The sequence below is a fragment of the Drosophila takahashii genome, chromosome 3R (genome assembly GCF_030179915.1).
Source record: "Drosophila takahashii strain IR98-3 E-12201 chromosome 3R, DtakHiC1v2, whole genome shotgun sequence".
In the NCBI taxonomy this organism is placed as follows: domain Eukaryota; kingdom Metazoa; phylum Arthropoda; class Insecta; order Diptera; family Drosophilidae; genus Drosophila; species Drosophila takahashii.
In genome coordinates this window covers 14974244-14997562 of record NC_091681.1, presented here as the reverse complement: position 1 = coordinate 14997562, position 23319 = coordinate 14974244, and the positions used below count along the sequence as shown (strand labels likewise).

Here is a 23319-nt window from a genome sequence, read left to right as displayed (position 1 = left end):
CGGTAAAACTCAAAATTTCGCAAAACCGTTCAAATGAAGTTCTTATATTTTCGTTGTGAACCGGAAAAGTAAAAAAGTTCGATGAAAATCGGACCTTCGGAACAGGGGTGGCCCACTTGGCAGATTTTGACTCTTTAAACTTCACGTTTATATTTATTTTATGAAATCGAAACTTATTTTCCGAATAAGAGTCAAGATTATAACGTAACACCTTAACTATAACATTTAAATAAAAAGAGATTTTGTATTTATGTTTATTTTTTACAGCACTTTTGCGATTCTGAAAATTTAAATTTGCAAATATTTTCCATAAGTTTGGGGTCTTTCTTGATATAGTGGCTGAGTCACCTCCGTAGTAGGGTTAATGCGTCTCTGTTTTGTGGTAATGAACATATGGTGCTTCACTGTAACTCTGGTCTTGGGTAAACCGTCTGCGAAAAGTTACAATAGTGATCACTGATCCAGTTGAATCTCCACTTATTTACTTACATGGTGCACTGGAACACAGCTCTACTCCGTTTAGATTTAAAGATACCAACTTGGGCAGCTCAGAGGTGATGTCGACGAACTGCACCCAAACCTGTGGAGGCTCACCGTTCATAATATTTAGGGCGGCTTCCTCCCTGCTTGGATAGGCTTGCAAAGGGCCTACAAACATCTGTCAAAAATATATAGGAATTGTAAACTGTAGAATGCATCAACCGCTTACACCACGTCTTCCTTGTATTTCGAATGTCGCCTGCCAGTTTAAATTTAAATTTGCAACTGCTGAGTCTGTCCTAGGGGCCGAGAAAATGCCCACATAAGAACCGTTATTGAGTATTGAGTATTTAAAGTGGTTATCACAATAGTGTTGGGGAACCAGTAATTTAGGAGTAGTAGCCAAAGCAGAGCTCAGGCATACGAACAGTATAGACAGCACAGTAATAGACATTTCAACACCGATGCCTTTAAAGTCTGAACAATGACTGGTTGCAGGAGAAGCTTTTTGTCCATTGTATGAGCGACATTATCACTGAAAAGCAGATTAAACGAGAGAGAATGCTACAGTCGAGTGCCTCGACTATCAAATACCCTTTACCCAGATAAATGAGAGGAAGAGAGATGGAAATGGGCAAGCAGCAAAGCAGGCACACGCTTGAAGTGGCGCCATCTAGCGGATTTTTATTATTTGCTCATAACTTTTTAATGAGTGGTCTGATTTAAAAAATGTGTTCTACATTTTGTGAGGTAGTACTAAGTAAAAGAAAATTGCATTTACACTTTTACAAAATCTTTACTTACATACTTGTCGGCAAATACAATATACCCATTTACTCTACAAGTATAAGCGGATGAAAAGTGCATACAAATGTCTAAATTGTGCCATTAAAAGAGTATACTTCATACATTTCTGAGAAGCCCTCCTTATCAGGCCTAGCGCTCAAAAGTCAGACAATGAAAAGACCAAACAACTCTGAAATCTATAACATTTTAATTAAGTGATACAGAAACACAGAAATATTTTTATTTTATTTTTATTAAATTGTAAATGTTTTTCACGAAAGTTCAAGCGATTCAACAGATACAAATGGTGAAATCCGAAACGAGAACAGAGTCGATAGACACAAAAAACTGTGAGCCAGCCAAGCACAAGTATTTTTCGAAGGTGAATTTAATTTTCCTCCTCTCATCTGTTGTCTGTCGTCGCCTTTGTCTTCGTTGAAATTACATTTTTCATTTTTCCCCCGGCCCTTTTGTGTGCGAGGCTGTTGTTCATAAATCTTGCATTGTCATGCAAAAGTGCAGCAAATTAATTTGTCTTGCTTATCAACTGGGCTCTACTTACAGCAACTTTTACAAGATTTCCCCTATGAAATTTGAATTTTATATGCATGTCCGGGGAAACTTTAAAATAAACTCAGTGGCTTTGGTCAATTTGAGTGGCCTCTTTCCAGGTCATAAAACCATTCGAACGACTTCGCTCGAGAGTCCTGGCAAGGATAACGATCCATGGTCATTGACTGTGATGCAAAATCCACTCGAAGCGCATTCGGTTGTTGACATCCCCAATATAAGTTATCAACATGAGACCCAAACACTTACGCCCAACGACCGACAGCACTAAGCTACTTTTAATGTTTAGACACAAACACAAGGACATGAGACACAGACACATACAAAAACACAGACACGGCAAACACACACACAGTTGCATGCTGAGGGTTTTTGGCATGAAGTTAATAAAAGTTCTACGACATTTTGACCTGGAAAATATTGCAAAAATAAAATGGCTGCCGGGCTGTTGCTTCGGCAGCATTTTCCTTCGCCTGCTCGCCGCAGGTTTTCCAGCTGTGGTTTTCCAGCTGTGCCGACAGCCGCCAGAAGTATGCTTTAAATAGTGGCATAGTAAAATATTTACTTTGGCGCAAAAAGGTTGCTGGAAAACGTAAAAGGAGGGGTAGGGGTTAAAGGGAAAATAAACTTTGCTGCCCGGCAAAATGAAAAGCGAAGGCCGAGCGGGTCTAGCAAAAAATTCATTAAAAGGGATAACGACTCGCATAGTTGCCTGGCACCGGGGTGCATGTTGTGTCCAAGGATTAAGGACTCGGATTAAGGCTTTTTTAGTGCAATTTAATTACATATTACAGTGAAGTTACTAAAATCTATGCTTAGTCTGTCGCATCTGTAACCGAGTGGCGACAACTTAACAAACTTCGACCCATATAAATCTGCTCTAATTAAATGCCCGATACGCTCGATTTAATTTCCACATTTAATTGCCTTAATTGCAGAATTACAACAACTGTTTTTGCTCTGCGTCCCTGGCAACGATTCATTAAACACTTTTGAGTTGGCTTAATGAATTAGTAAAGCGGCATTTGCACATTTGCCATCATTATTGCATTTATCGGATAAAAGCCATTGTGGAATTTGCATATTTGAAACTTAAAGGGTCCTCCATAGATGCAAAATCGGAAAATCCAATTAACCAACTTTGATGTTTTGTTTGATCTGGTTTGCTTTTTTGGCAAATAACTCGGAATTATGCTGCGTGATTTGTTATAAAAAATATAAATAATGACTTAACATTGTTTCTAAATAATATTGCAAGTGATTTCAATTAACAATTGATTTCTGTGGCTTTAATTTAGCCTTTAAAGTTTAAACAATTCAATAGTTCTTTTGTTTTCCCAATTGTGGTGATTAGAAAGTAAATTTTTTGATTATATTGCATGTAATATTTGTATGCAGTCAGATTATATAACTCAAAATAAATTTATTGGTACTCACAATAGGTTATCTATAGTTTAATTCTATAACACACATGATATTTATTATCACCATTTATATGCTTTCTTGGAAAACCCCGACGATTTGCTTATCAGTTGAGCTACAATTGGAATTAAATAAAATCAAAAAATTTAAAGATGTAATCGCTTATCTCATTTTTAATGTTCTTGTTCTACTGTCAACATTTTCTTTCTTTATCAATTTCTAGAATTTAAGTGTAAGCAATGGATAAATTTTTATATTGATATGGTAGATGCATGTGGTATATGGGAAATGTATCTTATCGGACTCCTACAGGGGCAACCAAAGGCTAATCAATTTCGTTGTCTTTGAGCCGCCCCATTAAAACGGTGCTTAAGCTTACAACAAGTGGCAAGTTGGAGCGCGGGCTAATTCGTTTACAATATTGCGCATACGCCACGTGGCTGGCAGGCAAATTAAATTATGCATTGCCAGAGCGGAGAGTTGTGGCCAGCAGACGGCAGACGGTGGCAATCTCGACAAAGCAACTTTGTAATTAATCAAAGTGCAGCAGGGGGTAGCACTAGCATCCACATCCACGGGAACAACAAGCACTTTGGGTTCTGCTTCTGCTTCTGCGTTCGAGTTTAAGCAGCATTTAAAGTGAATCATTAACCTTATTACCTGACTTTCCCATCGCAGTCTGCGTAATTTCATTTTAAATGCAAACTTAACAACTTTTTACAAGTCAAGCATGTTAATGCGCTTGTTTATGCTGCCCCGTTCAGTGCAGCTCTGCTTTTTTCCCTTAACCCGCTGCTGTCTCATTAACGTCAACTTAATTTGCTTGTACTATGAATTTAATTTCACCCGGTTGGATATTAAATTATGGAAGGCAGATCGAAGGGTAGGCACCCTGGCAGGAGAAAGTTGGAGAAGTTTAAGTATTAAGTTGTCTGATAAAGCGGCTGGAAAACTATAAAATCATTTTATGTTAGCTTTAAAAAATTTTCAGGATTTTAACAACTTATTCCATCTCATTTATGAATAGACCTTGTGATTTACTCAGTAGATATCTTTCAACTTCAAATCTATAGATTTTACAGGTCAACTTTTGATTTTCAACTTACTTCATCTATAAATTTATGTCTAAACCTTGTATTTTATGCAGTTGGTATATTTCAACATTTTTAAAATATTATATTTCATAGTGAATTTGAAGACTATTGTCAGTCTTTGTGAGCTCTAACATTTCCAATTCCTTTCCCTAATTGGCTGGCAAGGTAGAAAGCTACCACAAATATCGACGCAATCAATTCAAATAACAACCAAGAAGTTGGCCAATTGCCAGATTTTCCAGCGGACAATGCAGCAAGCCCTTCCACTAATTGCTCGATCTGTCTGGCTGTCGGGTATCTATTTCATGTGCTAGCTTCTGGGGGCCAACAGTAAAGTGTCTGCATCAACGTGTACATCCGCATCAGCAGCAGCAGTATCCGCATCCACATCAGCATCTCCTCAGCTTCAGCCTGCACAGCAAATTGCAAGTTAACTGGGCCCAAAAGCCCGCACATTTTGGCGCCCTAATTGCCAAGCTGGGCCAGAGTGGCTAGAGGAGAGGGTTAAGCGGTGGTCTGCGCCAAAATGGAGTTAAATTGTTGTTTACCTGCAGCTGATGGCGGCGGTAATGTCTGCAATTTACGTGCAATCAACAGCGACCAGTGATGGGAAAGGTACTGGGTTTTTTAAATCAGTAACAGTTTATGCTCGGAAAAATAAATATAATTATAAAATATGTGTAGACATCAAAACATTAATAAAATATTTACTAACTTATAAGAGCTTCAAAAACGAAAATTGTGTTTAAAAAAATAGAAACTAACACACCCAAAACAAATCGGAAAAATGACATTATTGAATATTAATGTTACCAGTACTGTATGGTAAAAACGATATGCTTAGAAATTTACCATGCGCAAATCGAGCAGAGCAAAAGTACCTGAGCAGGTGCAATAACCTTGGTTTTTCCCATCATTGACTGCAACACACTTCAGGGAAAACGGAAAAACAATCAGTATCAGTAAAGAAAACTGCAAACTCTTGGCCAATGATTTTCGACTTCTGGGCTTGGGACTTGATTGATGCCTCGTGCGGACTTCGAGGGGGAATCTTAATTAAACTATTTCCACCAAGCGGATCTGGCATTGGCTGACTGGCGAGTAATCTAATCAGCTTTGTCTGCTCCTCTGGGCCAGCCAGCAATTGACTCTAATGGTTGCACTTGACTTGGTCCTTGGCCACTCCACTCCCATATGCACTCGCACTCGAATTGAGAGCCACATAGCCATTTATTTTGATTACCCGGCTCGTGGGGTCTTTTTATGGTGTGCTTTTTTGGGCTGGCCTCTGGAAATTAAAATAAATTAACAAATAAAAGTCTGGGCCTCAAGTTCGGTGGCTTGGTGGCTTGCCCTCAACCTGTTTGCCAATTGAAGGCCATAAATAACGCCCCATCCTTGCCACCTGATGCTGACTTCAATTACGCGTAATAAATTACAAAGGAATATGAGACAGCGATGCTGCTGACGGCACTGCTTTTTCCTTCCTGCACATAATTAAGTGGATTTTAATGAGACGCGGAGTGGAAGCACAGAGGCCCAGAGTTAGCCGAGTTGTTTGCCCTGCGTTTTTGATTGCGAGCACTGGTTTACAAAGGTTTTCGCCAAAAAATTCCAATAAATAAAATTACTTACCATATAAATAACATTTTTTAAAACATCAGGCTGCTAGTCCTTCGCTATATTCTTCTACAAAATGCATAAACAAATATGCACACTTCTAAAAACATATTTTCCGATTTAAGGAGGACATGTGCAAAACTATTGATGGTATTTAATTTCATTTTGTAAAATGTAGTTTTTACATAGGTCCATTGCCAGAAAAAAACCTTTATTGTAGCCCAGTGTTATTAAGCCCTCGCAATGAATAAATGTCGCCGGTGGCTTGGCTTTGGAATCAGTTTATTACGGCCACTTCAGGACATTGTTTCGCGGCGCTCCTTCTTCTTCGATTTGCTCCGCTTGGCTGGCTGCGGCTTCTGCTCCTCCTCCTTTTCCTTAACAGACTTTTCCTCGAGAATCCGCTGGAAGAGCAGCGCACTGGTTGGCCCGTCCAATTGACGGCTCCCGCCGAGATTCGCGGGGCTCGCGGTGGCAAAACTCTCGGCCAAGTAATTCCAGCCACGTTGCGCGGTCGGGACGCTCAGCTTATCGAGCAGCCGCGTGGCCAGCTGGGGAATTATGGGCTGCAGCACAATGCCGCAGAGCCGCAACGCGTCCATTGTCATGGCGATTATGGTCTCCAAACGGGGCTGGTTGCCTTCCGGTGCGCCCGCCTTCAGCAGCCACGGCTTGGAGCTCTCGAAGAAGTTGTTGGCCGCATGCAGAGCCGCCATCGCTGTGTCGGCCACCAAGTGGAAGTGATTGCACTCGTAATGCGACGCGCATCGTTCTGCAAAATACGAAACATTCAAGGCACTTGAAAATAAATTTTGCAAAAATCTAATAAACACGTACTCATGCTAAGCAAAAAGTGGGCTTTAAACCGGAACATTTTGTAAATTTTCTCGGGTTAAAACCTACTTTTGACTAACTTTCAAGGCCTTGAACTTTTAAACATAGTTAAAGTCTTTCAAAAATATTTTTTAAAGAAACTTTTGCTCTATTTGTATATAATATACAACTTGTAATACCAAAAATTAAAAATAAAACTTCTTAAATGTTGATCTTAAACATTTACTGACAATAAAAAGACAACCTTTTCTCTGATTTTTCCTTATACTTATTATAACTCAAATATTTAATTATTCTTTGAAAAAAACAAAACAAATTAATGCAAAAAGTATTTAATTTAAAAATAAAATTAATTGTAGACACACAACATAATTTAATTTTTCCCCAAGTGCACAAAATACAATATACAAAATGATGGCTTCACTTGGCGCACTTAAAGCTATAAGCTCGCTGGCTTGGCCACACTCTCGAGTGCACTTGCCGCTCGGAGATTGGCCGGAAGTGCTTCGGGCAGATGCGGATGCGGATGCAAACGCAAATGCAGATTATAAACCATCTCTATCTCGAGATGGCGCCTCTTCAGCTCGAGCCTGGCTGCTTAAATATTAAAATGACAAAGCAGCGCTCCACTTCTACTCCTACTCCACTTTTTGCGCTCCACTGCACTGCACTCCGCTCCATTGCAATCCATTCCTTAGCAATCCACTCACCTGACAGCTGCAGAAGCGCATCCTGCAGGCGTTTGGCCGCATCCAGGCTCTGGAGAAGATCCGCCAAGTGCTCGGCGTTGGCTGATGGATAGATTTGGCCGGGATTCAGCGACTTGGCGCAGGCACGCGATAGCAGATTGCCCAGGGTGTCCGCCAGTTCCGAGTTGAGGATGCGCTGCGCCTTCACGTGGCTGTAGTCTGTAAGCAAACCGGAGAAGACAACTTGTCAGTTTGCCCCAGGAAAGAGCTATACAAACAGCGACAGCTGCGCCCAAACAATCAACTTATATAAAGAAAAATTAACTTGTACTACCCCCTTTGGGACTTGTAGAAATTGCCTTTTTAATGTTCGCACACTTTTGTACAACTTTAAGAAAATTATATTATTATTCGAAATTTTATATTATACCTATCAAAATTTCATATAAAAAAAATAGAATTTAAGTACAAATTCTAATTCTAAAAAGAAAATATTTTTTTTTCCTAGCTAATTCTTAATTTAAATATATCAGTTTCTAAAATCAAAATTTAAAATATTGTTAAATTAAGTTCACCAATTAAAATACACGTAGTCGAAGGCCTCGCAGCTAGCACTACAACCTCTTATGTTAGTTTTAGTTTTGTAAACTTCACTATCATCTTTAATAAATAAAATAAATAAATAAAAAATAAATATATCAGTTTAATTTGCGTTTAAATTGCTTGTATTTTAAAATGCACATCATATTAGAAATGGGAGATTAAATCAATAAAGTAAAAACAAATCAGCATATGCACTTCATTTATAAATTTCTAAATACTTATTAATTTGAAAAAATGTTGTGCAGCAAAACATTTTAAAATCTTAAGTTTTTTAAAGTATATAGTGTGGTTATATACGTCTCAAAAGCTTTCAAATTGTAAACGATTTTTATAAATATGTAATTAACATATTTTTACGCAGAATATATTAATTTTTTTAAATTTCGGTTCAGTTCTTTGGAGTACATTACCTCAAGAACTGGCACAGAGAGAATAAAGAATGACAACCGTGGAAAACAGGGCGAATGAGTGATATTTTTGTACAACTTTTAGGAAATTAAATTGTTATTTAAAATATTATTTGATCTCAAATAATGTTAAATACAAGCTAAATACCTCTCTAATTTTAAATAATATAAAATTTAAATAAGAATGCGAAAAATTAAATATTTTTTAAATTTATTTTTATTTTCTAATTCAGTTTAAAAGTTTAAAAGTGCTTGTATTTTAAAAATTTCTTAATACTTATTTGTATATGCGGTTAAAGGGCTATCAAATTGTGAAGGACTAGCATATTTTTAAGCAGAATATATTTAATTTTTTAAGTTCCGTTCTTTGGAGTACATTACCTCAAGAACTGGCACAAAAAGAATAAAGAATGGCAACTCAGTGTGGAAAACAGGGCGAATGAGTGATATTTTCATCTTCCGTTTAACTTTCCTTTGCTTCGGCATTAACTGCTTACAAATTCACCGTATGCCCGGCCGCCCATTAAGGGGATTAGCACGGCGGAAACAGAGTCCGAGGAGTCAGGAGTTCCTGTCCTTCGACCAAAGCCGGTTAAGATAAAGTCCGGATAACTTAACAACAACAAGACGGCAGGGAGTTTTCCCCATTTTCCATTCACCCCACAAAATGGTGCTGCACAGGTGGCTTTGTGGGAGCAAAGCTGAACACGAAAGGATTTAAGCTGCGCTAATAGTTGCAAAATCTTCGCCCGAAGGGAAATTGAACCGAATGAGGGAGAGATGGTGAACGGGATAAAAGAGTGCCCTGGTTAAGGACTTGATTCCAGTGTAATACGTATAATGATGTGTTCGCCGGGGGAAACTTGAGAAAATGAAGTAGACAAGCACTGCATCTATTTAATGCACTCGACTAAAGACTATAAAACATAACAAATCGGTATATTACTTGCTTACATAAATTATTTTCCAGAATAATGTAATGAAACGACCTCAAAGAGAATTAATTTACTGCATGAACTGAACTCAAAGCGGTGGTAACCTTTTATTCAAGGATCCTACTTATATGTAATTAAAAATTTAAGGCCATCAAAAAAGGCATTACCTGCCAAAAATGCGGCAATATCTGCGACAATTGCAAATGGGGCCACAAAATGCAGCAGAAACGGTAACATAATTAAAACAGCCACTGCCTGCTAAGACAATAATCGGCTAATTGCTGCTGGCAAGTAATTATTGTTGGTCGAAACTCAGAAATTTTGATGATCGGATTTCGGAATGAAAACAAACCGAGAGCAACAATAAATCCCACAGCAAATACATTTCGTTGGTGCACTTTCAACTTTCTCTATTCTCCATTTGGCTCTTGTTTCACCTGTGCTGCCAAATGAGGTTTCCTCTTTTGCCTTTCTCTCTGGGGAAATACAACTGCCAAAAAGTGTTGCCTGAAACATTAATTTGTTGCGCAACTAGAAGAAATACGGCAGAAAGTTTTCACCCGCCCCAAAAGAGGCAAAAGTCCGCTTGTCAACCGAATTCAAATGAAGGAGTGTCGAGTTGAGTTGCGTTGAATTCTCATACATAGACGCCAGTTTCCCCAAATCAAATTCATGTCAAGCCACTCAGCATGTGAAAAATGGGAATTGTTATAGGAACTGCTGCTACCTCGTAAGTTAAAAATGTAGTTAATGAAGGTCTTTGATTTAAAATGTTTAAAAGAGATAACAAATATTAAGCGTTAATAATAAGTTAAATCCGACTTAATTCTACCCCCAAAAAGACCTTGATATGAAACGATAATAAATTTGATTTTATCTGGTATTAATTTGAATTTATATGCGGCATCTCAATTTGATATGCTTGAAATGTAAGCCACATGTTAGTCAGAGGATCTCCGAGAGAGAAATTGGCAAATAGACATTATTTAATATTAATTTTATCAGTACACAACTGCATGGTTAAAATGATATGCGTACAAGTACCAGAAATTGTCGTGCGCCTTTCGATTTGATCTTGGCGTGGTATTTTTTTTTGTGTGTACTAAAAAACATATACAATTTGAATTGCATCATTTAAATTTGAGATTACCAATCTTTCCTATACAAAGTGCCTAAAATATATTAAAACTCCGATAAATCTATCAAATTAGGTAGCCAAAAAGTCCTATGATTTTTCAAGAGTTAACTGAACCGTTCGGCACAGGCTTTTCATTTTGAATGCATTGAATTTTGATGGCCAGGCAAACGTTTGCCTGCCGTTGGCCAGAAATGCAATGTGAATTGCATCAAACTTTATTAGCGAGGGGGGCTGCTGCCAATCGAGTATTGCTTTCTAATGAAAACGTTCGACGAGGCCCCGCAACACGTGTTGTATTTTGTATGTGGCATCACCTGCCCCGGCACCAAAGTCCGGGTCCGGGCGACTCTTAACTGCTTACGTGAGCAGCTACAAATTGTGCAAAAAAGCAAAAGTTGCTGACGGCACGAGGAAGCCGTGTACAACACTTGCCACCGACTTTAAGCACGCTGCACATGCTGCCACGTGACCAAAGTGGGAGTAGAAGTATAAGTAGGAGGAGGTTGAGGATAAGGATGTGCCACCCGCTCCTCAGACAAATGCAGCCGCTCTTTCTCTTCCTGGCAGTAATATAAATAATACTTTTTTACGTGCCCCAAGAGCTGCACTTCGAATGCGGGCTGTTGCCTGTTTGCCTGTTTGGCTGCACCTTAAATAACTTGAATAACTTGTCGCTGCTCCACTTTTTTGCCATCGCCTGCAGAAAACTTTGACACAATTTTGCCTCTGTCCGTATTTTTCAACAGCATAACTTGGCTTTAAGTGCAGAGGTGGTGCCATCAAATATTTAACAAGCCTCCCTGCAATCGGAGACAGCTAGTCGCAGGTGTCAGGCAAATTTGCCAGGGGCAACACACAGGGCGTATGGGTTATGAGCCAAACACTAATTTCTTGTCAGCCCTTTAACAGAATCGGTTGCCACTGGATCGGATAGACGGGTTTGGAAAAAGGTTATGGAAAAATATGGGGTTAAGCAAACATTTAAGAGGCCAAAAGGGTAGAAAAGTCAGAGAGAAGGGTCTCTTCGTTGTGCGAGAATGTAACTTGTGACAATGAAGATATTGAGTTGAGTAAATGTGCGTCTCCTTCAAGAGACAATATACATTTGGCATATAATTGATTTCTTACAAATTTTTAATAATGAAGTAATTGGAAAAATTTTGTTTAAGTTTTATGGAATTTAAATTTAATTTAATTTAAATTTAATTTTTTTATTGAATCTTATTTAAGATAAATATTCATAAAATCCAAAGACTTGCTTTTAATACGACCTTTTTTTTGTTATAGAGAAGTTTAAAATACAAATTCACAACTTTTTTAATTCTCCATAAAATATAAAAAAGAAGAGAGAACGCTATAGTCGGGTGCCCCGACTATCAGATAAACGTTACTCAGCTAAAGGAGATGGAGATAAAAACTTTGATCCGCCGTAACTTTTTAACGAATGGTCCGATTTAAAAAATTTCTTCTACATTTCGATATGTATTGATAAACACCACAAAACTGCATTTTTACTTTTCCGAAAAATTGAAATTTTTAAAATCGTATATGAGCGATTGTGGGCGTTGGAGGGGGCGTGGCACCCTTTTGAAACAAACTTGCGCTGCGTAGAAACTCCTAGAATCTGCATGCAAAATGTCAATCTTCTAGCTTTTATAGTTTCCGAGATCTCAGCGTTCATACGGACAGACATACAGACGGACATGGCTATATCGATTCGGCTAGTGACCCTGATCAAGAATATATATACTGTATAGGGTCGGAAATGCTTCCTTCTAGCTGTTACTTACTTTTGCACGAAGACAATATACCCTTTTGCTCTACGAGTAACGGGTATAAAAACTTTTTAAATAGTCCATAAAATATTCATTTATTAAAAAACAACCCAGCTTATTAATTTAATATTCGTGAAAAAAAATGTATTTTACTCTTTAATTTGAGAGCTCGTGTTTTGCCTAGCGAGAGTGTTCTGATTAGAGATCCATAAGCCATTTATTGTTCAACGAGCAGGCCTTTGAGTTTTTTGAGAGAGTATTATAATATACTTTAGTAGGGCGTTAGGCATTAATAGAAAAATTGTCGACCGTTATATAACCTTATCAAAAAATTTCATCTTCATCTAACTTCCGTTTTCTTTCCATTCGAATAAGTAAGCACAGTTTTTTCCCAATCATTCTCCGTTTTGCTTTAGCCTCTATAAGTACTAAAAAATGTCGATCGCTTTCTTTCTTTGCTTTTTTCTCTTTTTCAACTCTGCTCTGCCTATGATTATACCGAATCCGAATTGCAATCAATACTTTTCCTACGCCCCAGTTAGCGAAAATAATTACATAGGCATTTTTACGGCAAATAGGGCAAACATAAAGGATTTTTACTGGGAGGCAAAGTTTTCGTCTATGGGTGCTAATATGGTAATTGAGGATTCTTCTGAATGTTGCATAGTTTTAATAGACTTTGTTTTTCAGAACGAAATCGGAATCCTCAACCCCTATCCCTCTGAAGAGGCCGTCCTTGCTAGTATTCGATACGGAAATCCTGTACAGATGTACGTTAATTTTATTAACATCGTAGATGAATTACCTCTGCTGACTCATTTCGCACTTAATGGAGAGACCCTGTGCACCAACGCAAAATGTGAGTTGAAAATTCCAATATTTTTTTAAAATGATCACTATTCCACAGAAACAATCATTCCACAGATGCACACCCCGAGACTACGGTGCGTGTGGCACGGAAAATGTCCGTCTTATCAGGAGCTCAAGTCAAGCCCCCGGCATCGGGTACTAATTGATAAGCAGAGGCCCATAAAATATAAAAAAAACAATACAGCTTACATTGACATTAAATCACCTAACTGATAAGCCGAAGAAATAAAATATTTTATTGTAAAATCTTATATTACATTTTAATCAGGGCTGGGTTCAAAACCCTGATTGTCCAATTTTCATAACAACATAAAAAACCCTGACGAAAATAATTTTTGCATATATGTTTGACTAAAATTAAATACGATACGATTGGTAGGTAAGTAATATTTAATAATTGACGGTAAAATGATTAAAATATATTACTAACAAATATTACAAAAACCCCCCGTTCGGCTTTCAGCCCTGCCTGACATTTCTAACGAAATGAGTCACCCATTTGCATTCCCTGATTTCAGATTATTGTGTACCTAATCTAATGAAAAAGCTATGAATATTTTACAAGGCCCTTCAGATAAGAAAAAATCCCTATTTCTATTTTATTTATTTTGATAAGTTTGCAACTTTTAGCATTAGTTTTCTATAAGCCTCTATCAACATCGGTTCGTTCAGACAAAATGGCAATCCTTTATTTATTTTGCTTTTGCCTAGCCCTAGACTTTGTGAGATCCGGATGGATTTACCCTATCCACAATTGCTCAGAATTCAGATTCGAGTTCGAGAATGGGGAGAACCCCATTGGAATTTTTAGGCCACCCGAAACAAACAATTCTGAATTTAAGTGGACGGTACAATTCATGTTTCCCGGCTTTAAACACGTAAGCTGCAGTTTTGGCAAGTGATGTACATATGAGCAATACCAACTTCTTATGTTCTCGAAAGAATGCGATTACCTTTTTTGAACCATATGAATCCCCTGGCGAAATGTTTGTGGGCTTCAAGGAAGAAATATACCCATGGCTACCCAGAATGACACTTTTAAATCTGAATGGAGAAACCCTGTGCAGCACGCAGATACGTAGGTATAAAAAGATGCAAATTCAATGTCAAGATAAAAAAAAAGTTTCTTATAGATCATCGATGCTATTCTCTATTTACCATAACTCGAAGCTGTTATGTACGTCAAAAGAATTCCGAATCCATAAATTTTGGTGTTGCCAACACAAACGTATGTGATAATATTTATTTTATCGATTCTATAACGAAATGTATTAAATAGGAAACACTACTGCATAAAGTTAAGGAATAAGAGGATAAAGTTTAAATTACAAAAAACTAAAGAACACTTTTAACTGAATTATAATATTTAATAAGTAATAAATAATAATAATAATTCATAATTCTGTATTCCCAACTCATATTTAATTAATGTTCGTTGTGTTAATAAACCAATGTGACTAAATAAATCTCATAAGAAATTATATGTCTGTTTATTTTTCTTATCAGTCGTGCTCAACTTCACCTATAGAACACTGAAAATCTAAGTACCTACCGGAAAATATTTAATAAATAAGTAAATCCATGGGAATCTACTAATTAAGCTACTGTATTTTATATACACTATTAGCTAAAACTATTTCATTTTTATAATGGCGATTTCGACGAAATTAAGCTCGTATTCCTGAGACTGGATTAAAATACCTATATGGATATTTATAAAAACAACAGATTGTTATTTGTAAATAAATGGACCGGCAGCTAATCGTTAAATTTAAAATCATAAAAGTATTTTGAGTTTAATGCGTGTATACACGTAAACATATATGTTTAAATTCATTTTTCATTAAGGGGTTATTATTAAATATTATTTATAGGATTGAATGTGCGATTTTTACTGCGATGCAGAGTTGTGACGGATATTATTATACCTCTTGCTAAGATATGCCTAAAATAAATGTTGTTCTTTTGAGTTCTGGTTTCTCTCAGTGAATTCGTCGCTCTTATATTATATGTATACATTTTTATTTACGTTCCAAGTGAAAGTCACAACATAATACAATTAGTCTTCTATCAGCCTTCATCAGCATCGCAATGTCAATCACATTTTGGTTTTGCTTTTTTGTTTCTCTGATCTCGGTTCTGGCTGTACAAGTTCCGAGAAACAATTGCGATGAATATTTCACATATGCACCAACAAACTTGGGAAGAGACTTTATAGGCGTTTTTAAGGCGCACCGGACCGATCTGAAGGAATTTTACTGGGAGGCCAAGTTCACAGCCCATGGCGCCCACGTGGTATGCACTTAAAGGAAGTCATTGAAATATGATCTCAACTGAAATTTCCGTATAGGATCAAGTAGACTATCTCAATCCGTATCCCTCCAATGAAGAGAGCTATGCCAACGTAAGAAGTGGAAGGGCCGCTCAGATGTTCGTGAAATTCTTCAACATAACGAACGAGCTGCCCATGCTGACCAGTTTTAAACTCAATAACGACACTCTGTGCACCAACGAAAAGTGTGAGTGAAAAACAAGACAATTTAAGTGAGCGATCACTGACCCCTATTTAATCTATCCACAGACCCACCACCCACCACCACAACTCGCGTAGCCCGCAGAATGACTGTCGATGAAATACGCTATGCGTTGCAATATAGGAAAAATTATTAAATGCAGGAATTTCAATTTTAAACTCCTCCTGTTTTTAAAACCACCTGGCAATAATAAAAATATGGGTTTAAATATTGTATATAATGTGGCATGGTAAGTGCGCTATTATCAATGATCGATGTATTTTTTTCGGGTCAGAGCTCATTTTAACATTATCTTATACAAGCAAGATAAGCATGATTTGATCTTTGATTCCATAGAGACATGATAATAAATTAAATATTACTAACAATCCATGAGCAAAGCAAAAAAAAACATAAAATTGGCAAACATAAATTTGGCATGCAACCAAACAAATTTTTTATGGGAAATGTGAGTTGAATCACTTTACTTATAACCATCACAAACTGAATTATATTATGTGTGTTTGTACAATATACACCGAACATTAGAAACCTCTACCTAGAGTCTTTACATATTTATGAAATTACCTTTTTTACCTATTAGCTTTAATATCTCTTTAAATCAAAGATAAGTTAAGATAGTTTAGTTGTACAAATTTGAAAAGGGCCACAAAGATGTTTCCCAACGTCACCGAACTTCCGCGAGTACTTATAACAGTCTTCAATGACAAGTTTATGTATTCAAATTTTAAAATTGAGTGACGCCCCAGGGAAGTTGATTGCATCAGCAGCGCACCTCCCCTATTTGCATTTCCTGGGCAACTTTTTCTAACATAACCGCAGATGCTGGTGGTCCTGGTGGTCCTTTCACAATTTCTGCTCCTTTACCAGCAGCTGTTATGTCCTCAAATACGAAATGCAATTTCTGTGTTGCGGAAGTTTGGCCTGTAATGAAAACTTGAGCATCTAATAATGATGTTGTCCCGATGACAGCTTTCTGAAAAAGCGGATGTCACCTTGGGCCACAATATCGAATTTGTGGCAAACTGTTTGATGGAAAGTAAGTGATTTTCCGCCTAATGGACGGCAGTCGGCGCGAATTAAAGTAAATTTATCTGCCGCGCGACATAAATCATTCATGGACCGAAAAAATATGCAAAATTCGCGCGATGTCGAACTTTTGTAATTTAATTATGCGACGCTGACGCACTGCAGCAGTTCGCACTTTTTTTCATTGTTTTTTTGGTTTCAATTTGCCGGGCAAATGCAATAAAAATGCAATTAAATTAGCCGCAAGGCAGCGGGCCATAAAAAAAATTAAAAAGAGAAACATCAACAAGCGCAAATTGAATAAAGGCAAACGTGAAAAGCAGCCGGCAGTCTGGAAAATCCGTCGGAAAGGCAAAGTCAGCAATAATTGAAAATTAAATTTTATGAGAGGCGGGTGAGCGGAATGCCAGCAATTTATGCAAATGGAAAACCCGAAAAAGGTTGGCGAATCAATCAAAACGCATCCCGTGACACCCAGCGAAGTGTGTTAATTGCTTTCTATTCGATAGCCCGCTCCAATGCCAAACGAAATCATATCTGTCGGACAATTGATGGATTCCTCACGGAATCAGAAACTTTCCCCCGAAAACTGTTTTCACCCCATACCATCCTTATGCAAATGCTGCAAGTTCGGGATACGAAAACTTTCGAGGCAAATAAACAAAAGTCAGCACTCGCCTTCTCCTGGCCAAAAACTTTTGCCCAGTTCTCGACTTTAGGTTCCTCTTTCGGTTTGGCAGTTCGGGCATAAAATTGAAATGCAAATTAAAGCAGAGGTAACCATTGCCGTAAAACTAACGACGACAGATGGCCACTCACATACGGACACCCACTTGAAGGCAACCTCAACAGTTTCGGTTGATAATTTGATGGAAAAACTATTTGAATAACCGCAGGCAGGGCCACATTCCTCCGCCCACAATCCCTAACCCTGCCTATTCCTATTCCTATTTCCCAGCTGGCCACATGGCCACATGGCATTGCAGCCGCAAAGTGAACAAGCCACAGACATCAAAGGGATTTCGCGGTTTCGATTCACTCACTGCCATCGCTGTGGGCCACGCCCTCCCGCAGCAGAAAGTATCTCAGGCCCTCCATCGTGTACTGGCGGGCCGCCTGGACGGGATCCACCACGTTGTGCTTGCTCTTCGACATCTTCTGCCCGTCGACGGTCCAGTGCGAGTGGACGTAGAGCTGCCCAGGAGGCTCCAGACCGGCGGCCAGGAGAAAGGCGGGCCAGTAGATGCCGTGGAACTTGAGGATGTCCTTGCCGATCACCTGCTGCGCCGGTGGCCAGTGGGCGGAGTACTGAAAGGGAACGAGGGATTAGTTAGATGTAAAAGTTTAATAATAAATATTAAAATAAATAAACATTAAACTCACCCCCTCATTGGGATATCCCACAGAGCTGAGATAGTTGACCAGAGCATCCAGCCAGACGTAGACCGTCTGCGTATCATCATCCGGCACCGGAATGGCCCAGTGAACGCGGTTGGAAGGACGGGATACCGATACATCCGGCAGTGGTTCGCTGAGAGTGTCTAGCAGAATCTTTTCGAACTTAGCCGGCCGGATGCGAGCCTCCTGCTTCACCCAATGGCGCACATCGTCTTGGAATTGCGACAGCCGGAACATATAGTTGGTCTCCTCGGTCCACTCGACGGGATGCCCAGATTCCAGGGAGTAACGGCTGCCGGTGGACTCATCCAATCTCAGCTGGGAGTCGGTGAGGAAGGTTTCGTCCGACACGCAATACCAACCGCTGTAGGCAGCCGAATAGATGTGGCCTCGTGTGTGAAGAGTGCGCTGAGGATTAGAGATATAATACTTTTAGTTTAGAATGAAATGGATATGGTTCTGCGGAGTCTGGGGAACAAAAAAGTTCTATAAAATGTTTGTGTTTTCTGTTTATGTAAAAAATTGTGATTAGTTATTAAACTTCGTCCTATTTTTCTAGTTTCTTTACCTTAAAATTATTAATTATTTAACAAAATATTTTCAAATTATTATTTACAAGTATTTTTTTGCCACTTTTTAAAGAAGGAATTGTAAATATTCTAGTTTCCTTAGGGCTAGAATTCAGCCCAACAAAAAGTCGTCCTAAGCAAAAAACTTCATATGAAAGAAACGTCAAGAATTTTTTTTCTATATGAAGTTTTTTCTTTTGTACGACTTTTTGATGGGTTGAGTACTAGACCTTACTTTAAAATTATTAATTATTCAAACAAATATTTTCAAATTATTATTAACAAGTATTTTTTTGGCAATTTTTTGAAGAAGGGTTTTTAAATATTCAAGCCTTTGATTTTACATAATTAGGTAAAGAGATCTGTAAGATGAAACGCTCTATTTGGGTACGGAGTAAGTTAATATCCTATAAAACGAAATTGGCTATAACCTATAGGTTCTTTTTTGCATAAAACCATAAGGAAACCCCAATCATACCCAGAAATGGGCCACTGCCCGCTTGTGTCGCTCCTCCGTGGTTCGGATAAAGTCCTCCGGCTGGATACTGGCACTACGGAACACCTCCCGATATCGCTCCGATATATCATCGCAATACTTGGCCACGGGAATCCCGTGAAGAGCCGCCGCCTGTTGGATCTTGGTGCCATGCTCATCCGTTCCCGTACAGAGCCGTACTTCCTTCTCCGGGTTCCTTAATCTCTGGTAGCGACAGTGGGCATCGGCTATAACCGCCGAGTAGAGGTGACCAATGTGGGGGGCTATCCAAAAGTTAAGATTTCTATAACTAAAATCCTTTGGCACTGAAACTAAAATACGCTCACCTGCATTTACATAGAAAATTGGCGTTGTCACATAGTGCGAACTGTTGTGGCGGGTTCCCAGGTAACGCAGGCACTTAATTCTTCTTATGAGCATGGTTTATAAGGCTGTTTTAATATAAAACTAAATAAAAAATATCTTGAACCATTTGCCGGTTGATTTTATAACATTTTGAACAGCTGTTCGGGCAGTGCTGCCCATCAGCCGGCTAACAGTGCGCCTAACAGTGGCTATGTTAACTTAACAGCACCAAGTAAGAAAGTAACGGTTTTAAATTTGAAATTATATTTGAAACTTATAAAAACAAGACCCATAATTATAAAATGTTTAAAAATAAAACACCTTAACTTTTAATAGACTAAACTAAAGAAAACCGAAAGCGGAACATAACAAAATATACAAAAGATCAATTGATCCTAACGATGCTACATCTTGGATTCTCCGTCCTTGAACTTCCCAGCCATTTTCCTTGGACCCCATCGCATCTGCTGTTGGTGGGTCATCCGTCGCGACCTCTGGGCCTTCTGCTTGGCCTCCACCGCTGCACAGGCTGCCTTGTAGGCCGCCTGCTTGGTCTTCTCGAAGTCCGACTTGGCATCGGTCATTTGCCTGCCCAGATTCTCCACCCGATGCTTCGCCGCCTCCAGGAGCTGCGTCTTCTCGGCCAGCTCCTGCTGCGCCCCACTGGCCACGTTCTCGATATTGGCCATATTGGCGGTGGCGGCCATCACGAGACTCTTTAGCTGATTCAGCTGCGTCTGCGCCTCGTGGGCAGCCGCTGCGGCGGCATTGGCATTCGCCTGGGTATTTTGCAGCGACGAGGTCACCTCACTGACCACCGCATCCGCCTCGGTCATCTCCTGCTGCAGCTGCTCCACGATCTGCTGTTTGCCGGCCAGTGCCGCCTCCGCCGCGCGCGCAGATTGGGCTGCCTTGGCGGCCAATTCGGATTTGACCTGTGAGGCAGCCGCCTCGGCAGCTGCCATTTGGGAATCGCTGGCTGCCTTGGCCTCCAGAGCGGCCTTCTGGGCAATGTTTGACGCCTTGGCCTTGGGATCACCGCGACCCAAGACGCCGCCGCCACCGGTACAGCTGGTCTTCTTCCCGGTCTGCTCCGAACACCCGGATCCGCCTCCTCCTCCTCCACCTCCTGTCTCCGAACCATCGACGCTGGCCTCCCCGTACAAACTGGACAGGCAGTGCTTGGCATTCGGTTGGGCAGGTCGGTAGTGGAAGCTCTCCAGTCGGGGACACGCATGCAGGAGTAGCAGGACGATGAGCAGCGCTTTCGTGCCAGGCATATTCCGATCGAATATTTGGAAACATCCGGCTCTGACTCCATTCGGAAAGCCTGATCTGATCGGGAAGATATTAGCAATCCTTGGAATACGCAAGGCTGACATAATATCATACAATTAATAATTAGAGCTCATAGGGTTCTAAAGCCAAAAGCCATTTTACCATAACAACTTCATTGATTGATGATACATTAATGAGACATTTGGATAAAGAAAGAAATTCAGTTGTGTTCTTTGATTAATTGGTCAAATAATACTATTCATTTAATATATATTAGTTTCAAAATTCTACAAAGCATTTAATAATTTTTATTATATTATAAATAAAAAAATTTTAACTTTCCTTAATAGCACATTTTATTAAATATGTTAATACAAAATAAAAGATGTTTTGCTTACTAAAGAATTCGCGGCTTTCAAATTCCATAATAAATACTATTTTAAAATATAATATTTTAACCAAACTGTTAAATTTAGTTCATGTTTAAGTGGCTTACTTAGTTATTTATTTGATTAAAAATATATATTCGTTTAATAAATTAAAACTCTTCACAATATTTCGGATAATAAATGTACAAAACTATAAATGTCTTCCGAACCACATAAGATATGGTTTTTATTCCACTAGATCACCCTCCTTATAATAATCTTTTCTAGCTCGAAGAGGACGCCGAGTTGATCTCCCGCTGCTGCCGTTGAGCCTTTTGCTTGGCCTCCACTGCAGCACAGGCTGCTTTGTAGGCCGCCTTCTTGGTCTTTTCGTAATCCTGCCTGGCGGAGATCACTTGCCTGGAGATGCCCTCCACCCGCCGCTTGGCCGCCTCCAAAAGCTGCGACTTCTCCTCCAGCTCCATGCTGGCGCCATGGGCAAATCCTTCGATGTTGCTCATCTGAGCGGTGGCCTCGTTAACCAGGACTCGCAGTTGATTCAACTGGTTCTTGGCATCGGAGAGGGCTCTTACGGCGGACTCGGCATTTAACTGGGTGCTCTGCAGTGAGTTCTCCACCTCGCCCACCACCGCCTCCGCCTCCTTTTGCTCCAGTTCCAGCTGTTCCATGATCTGCTGCTTTCCCGCCAGAGCAGCCTCGGCCGCCCGAGCCGCTTGGACCGCCTTGTCGGCCAGTTCCACTTTCACTTGCAGCGAGGCAGCCTCGCCGGCGGCCACCTGGGCATCGTTCGCCGCCTTTGCATCCTGGGCGGCCTTCACCGCGATGCTGGAGGCCTTGATCTTGGCACCCTTCTGGTTGAGGCCACAGGATCTTTGGGCTTCCGCAGCTGCATCGCATCCGGAAGCATCGGGGGATCCTCCTCCGCCTCCGCCAGTCTCGTACAACCAAACTAAATCCTAAAGGGAAAAATAAACTTATTGCTGACCTTTCGTGGACTTCCACTCACCTTTTCGCCTGACATGTCCAGATGGCCGCGGGAAACGCAAGCAATGTTGAGCAGGATTAGGCACATTGCCTGGCAATAGAGCATAATCTCGATTTCCGCACCTGACAGGCATCTCAGTCCGTTTGACAGTCGGAAAAAATGCCCGAGACTACGGAAAATGCGGATAGACGTTCAGATCATGCTGCTAATCATTGTTTTGTCCTCGCTCCAGGCATCCGCCACCGGCACTGGTCACTATCGAACGCGCCGGAAGCACATGCAACCGGAGGATACGGACCTCATGAAGTCCTTCGCTGGTGCAGGGGGCGGATCGGCAGTTTCTTGCGATTCGAGTGGCTCCCAGCCAAAGAAGCAGCTGCGACATCAAGGTAATGCCAAGCAGAGATCCTCCGGCATCGCCGTTCAGGCCGCCAACGAAGCCAAGAAGGCCAACGAGGACATGGCCTCGGCCGTCAAGGTGGCCGCCGATAAGATCAAAAACGAATATGCCGACAAGGCATCCGCCGCCGCGAAAGCAGCCGAGGCTGTGCTGGCCGGAAAGGGTCAGGTGCTGGAGCAACTGGAGGCGGAGGTGCGGGAGGCCGAGATGGTGGTGCAGGAGGAGAACCAGGAGCTGATCACGGCCGAGGCGAATGCCCAGCTGGCCAACAAGGCGCACAATCTGGGACAGCAGGAGCTGAAGACGCTGACCATAAGCCACAAGCTGGCTAAGGATAACCGGGACACCTCGGAACAAGTATACGCCGTGTGGCAACAGTCGCTGAGCGACAAATCCGCGCTCTTGGAGGCCGCCCAGCGAAGGGTCAATGTGCTGATGCGGCAACTGAGCGACGCTCGGATAGATTTCGAGAAGACCAAGAAGGCGGCCCTCAAAGCAGCCAGAGCCGCCCAGGAAGCCAAGCAGCGGATCGAGCACTCGGAATCATCCGATTCCGCCGATTCCTGCAGCGCAAGAAGCCGACGCGCCTGGCGGCAGTACAAAGAGATCCACTGATACATATGTATTACATTACATTATATTTTCCATAAAAGTTAGAACAAGAAAACGATTT

At 40.3% G+C, this 23319-nt stretch overlaps 7 protein-coding genes and 1 long non-coding RNA gene across 8 annotated transcripts; 4 read left to right on the top strand and 4 right to left on the bottom strand.

The window, feature by feature from the left end:
- Positions 1 to 251: 251 nt before the first annotated feature.
- LOC108060184 (uncharacterized) lies at positions 252 to 954 on the bottom strand. The gene is made up of 3 exons (XM_017145761.3): positions 710 to 954; positions 490 to 658; positions 252 to 431 (listed from the first exon to the last, which is right to left on the bottom strand). The coding sequence occupies exons 1-3, from the start codon at positions 932 to 934 to the stop codon at positions 289 to 291; spliced, it is 537 nt and encodes a 178-aa protein (XP_017001250.3). The 5' UTR covers positions 935 to 954; the 3' UTR covers positions 252 to 288.
- Positions 955 to 6158: 5204 nt separating this feature from the next.
- MetRS-m (Methionyl-tRNA synthetase, mitochondrial) lies at positions 6159 to 19748 on the bottom strand. The gene is made up of 6 exons (XM_017145885.3): positions 19576 to 19748; positions 19232 to 19512; positions 18170 to 18592; positions 17830 to 18094; positions 7517 to 7714; positions 6159 to 6744 (listed from the first exon to the last, which is right to left on the bottom strand). The coding sequence occupies exons 1-6, from the start codon at positions 19667 to 19669 to the stop codon at positions 6269 to 6271; spliced, it is 1737 nt and encodes a 578-aa protein (XP_017001374.2). The 5' UTR covers positions 19670 to 19748; the 3' UTR covers positions 6159 to 6268.
- On the top strand, positions 12770 to 13463 carry LOC108060247 (uncharacterized). Its single transcript, XM_017145886.3, has 3 exons — positions 12770 to 12989; positions 13044 to 13212; positions 13278 to 13463. Exons 1-3 carry the CDS (start codon positions 12789 to 12791, stop codon positions 13367 to 13369), a joined length of 462 nt encoding a protein of 153 aa, XP_017001375.2. The 5' UTR covers positions 12770 to 12788; the 3' UTR covers positions 13370 to 13463.
- On the top strand, positions 13743 to 14603 carry LOC138913658 (uncharacterized). The gene is made up of 3 exons (XR_011419469.1): positions 13743 to 14101; positions 14166 to 14301; positions 14357 to 14603. It is a non-coding gene; the product is annotated as an uncharacterized lncRNA (long non-coding RNA).
- Positions 15285 to 16009, top strand: LOC108060249 (uncharacterized). Its single transcript, XM_070217352.1, has 3 exons — positions 15285 to 15518; positions 15574 to 15742; positions 15805 to 16009. Exons 1-3 carry the CDS (start codon positions 15315 to 15317, stop codon positions 15891 to 15893), a joined length of 462 nt encoding a protein of 153 aa, XP_070073453.1. The 5' UTR covers positions 15285 to 15314; the 3' UTR covers positions 15894 to 16009.
- Positions 19749 to 19899: 151 nt separating the features above from the next.
- On the bottom strand, positions 19900 to 20950 carry LOC108060145 (uncharacterized protein CG45076). The gene has a single exon (XM_017145724.3). It carries the CDS (start codon positions 20872 to 20874, stop codon positions 19999 to 20001), a length of 876 nt encoding a protein of 291 aa, XP_017001213.2. The 5' UTR covers positions 20875 to 20950; the 3' UTR covers positions 19900 to 19998.
- A 447-nt stretch (positions 20951 to 21397) lies between these two features.
- LOC108060146 (ATP synthase subunit b) lies at positions 21398 to 22397 on the bottom strand. The gene is made up of 2 exons (XM_017145725.3): positions 22268 to 22397; positions 21398 to 22217 (listed from the first exon to the last, which is right to left on the bottom strand). The coding sequence occupies exons 1-2, from the start codon at positions 22349 to 22351 to the stop codon at positions 21525 to 21527; spliced, it is 777 nt and encodes a 258-aa protein (XP_017001214.3). The 5' UTR covers positions 22352 to 22397; the 3' UTR covers positions 21398 to 21524.
- Positions 22398 to 22424: 27 nt separating this feature from the next.
- On the top strand, positions 22425 to 23317 carry LOC108060217 (plasmalemma vesicle-associated protein). The gene has a single exon (XM_017145819.3). It carries the CDS (start codon positions 22425 to 22427, stop codon positions 23259 to 23261), a length of 837 nt encoding a protein of 278 aa, XP_017001308.2. The 3' UTR covers positions 23262 to 23317.
- Positions 23318 to 23319: the final 2 nt, after the last annotated feature.

Coding starts and splice junctions, on each gene's coding strand:
- LOC108060184 (XM_017145761.3), bottom strand. CDS start 934: ATGTCTATTACTGTGCTGTCTATACTGTTCGTATGCCTGAGCTCTGCT. Junction 659..709: donor AAATACAAGGAAGACGTGGT/GTAAGCGGTTGA, acceptor TATTTTTGACAG/ATGTTTGTAGGCCCTTTGCA. Junction 432..489: donor GCTGTGTTCCAGTGCACCAT/GTAAGTAAATAA, acceptor AACTTTTCGCAG/ACGGTTTACCCAAGACCAGA.
- LOC108060247 (XM_017145886.3), top strand. CDS start 12,789: ATGTCGATCGCTTTCTTTCTTTGCTTTTTTCTCTTTTTCAACTCTGCT. Junction 12,990..13,043: donor CGTCTATGGGTGCTAATATG/GTAATTGAGGAT, acceptor TTTGTTTTTCAG/AACGAAATCGGAATCCTCAA. Junction 13,213..13,277: donor CCTGTGCACCAACGCAAAAT/GTGAGTTGAAAA, acceptor ATCATTCCACAG/ATGCACACCCCGAGACTACG.
- LOC108060249 (XM_070217352.1), top strand. CDS start 15,315: ATGTCAATCACATTTTGGTTTTGCTTTTTTGTTTCTCTGATCTCGGTT. Junction 15,519..15,573: donor CAGCCCATGGCGCCCACGTG/GTATGCACTTAA, acceptor ATTTCCGTATAG/GATCAAGTAGACTATCTCAA. Junction 15,743..15,804: donor TCTGTGCACCAACGAAAAGT/GTGAGTGAAAAA, acceptor ATCTATCCACAG/ACCCACCACCCACCACCACA.
- MetRS-m (XM_017145885.3), bottom strand. CDS start 19,669: ATGCTCATAAGAAGAATTAAGTGCCTGCGTTACCTGGGAACCCGCCAC. Junction 18,095..18,169: donor TGGGATATCCCAATGAGGGG/GTGAGTTTAATG, acceptor GTTCCCTTTCAG/TACTCCGCCCACTGGCCACC. Junction 6,745..7,516: donor TGCGCTTCTGCAGCTGTCAG/GTGAGTGGATTG, acceptor CGTATTTTGCAG/AACGATGCGCGTCGCATTAC.
- LOC108060145 (XM_017145724.3), bottom strand. CDS start 20,874: ATGCCTGGCACGAAAGCGCTGCTCATCGTCCTGCTACTCCTGCATGCG.
- LOC108060146 (XM_017145725.3), bottom strand. CDS start 22,351: ATGCTCTATTGCCAGGCAATGTGCCTAATCCTGCTCAACATTGCTTGC. Junction 22,218..22,267: donor TGGACATGTCAGGCGAAAAG/GTGAGTGGAAGT, acceptor TTTTCCCTTTAG/GATTTAGTTTGGTTGTACGA.
- LOC108060217 (XM_017145819.3), top strand. CDS start 22,425: ATGCGGATAGACGTTCAGATCATGCTGCTAATCATTGTTTTGTCCTCG.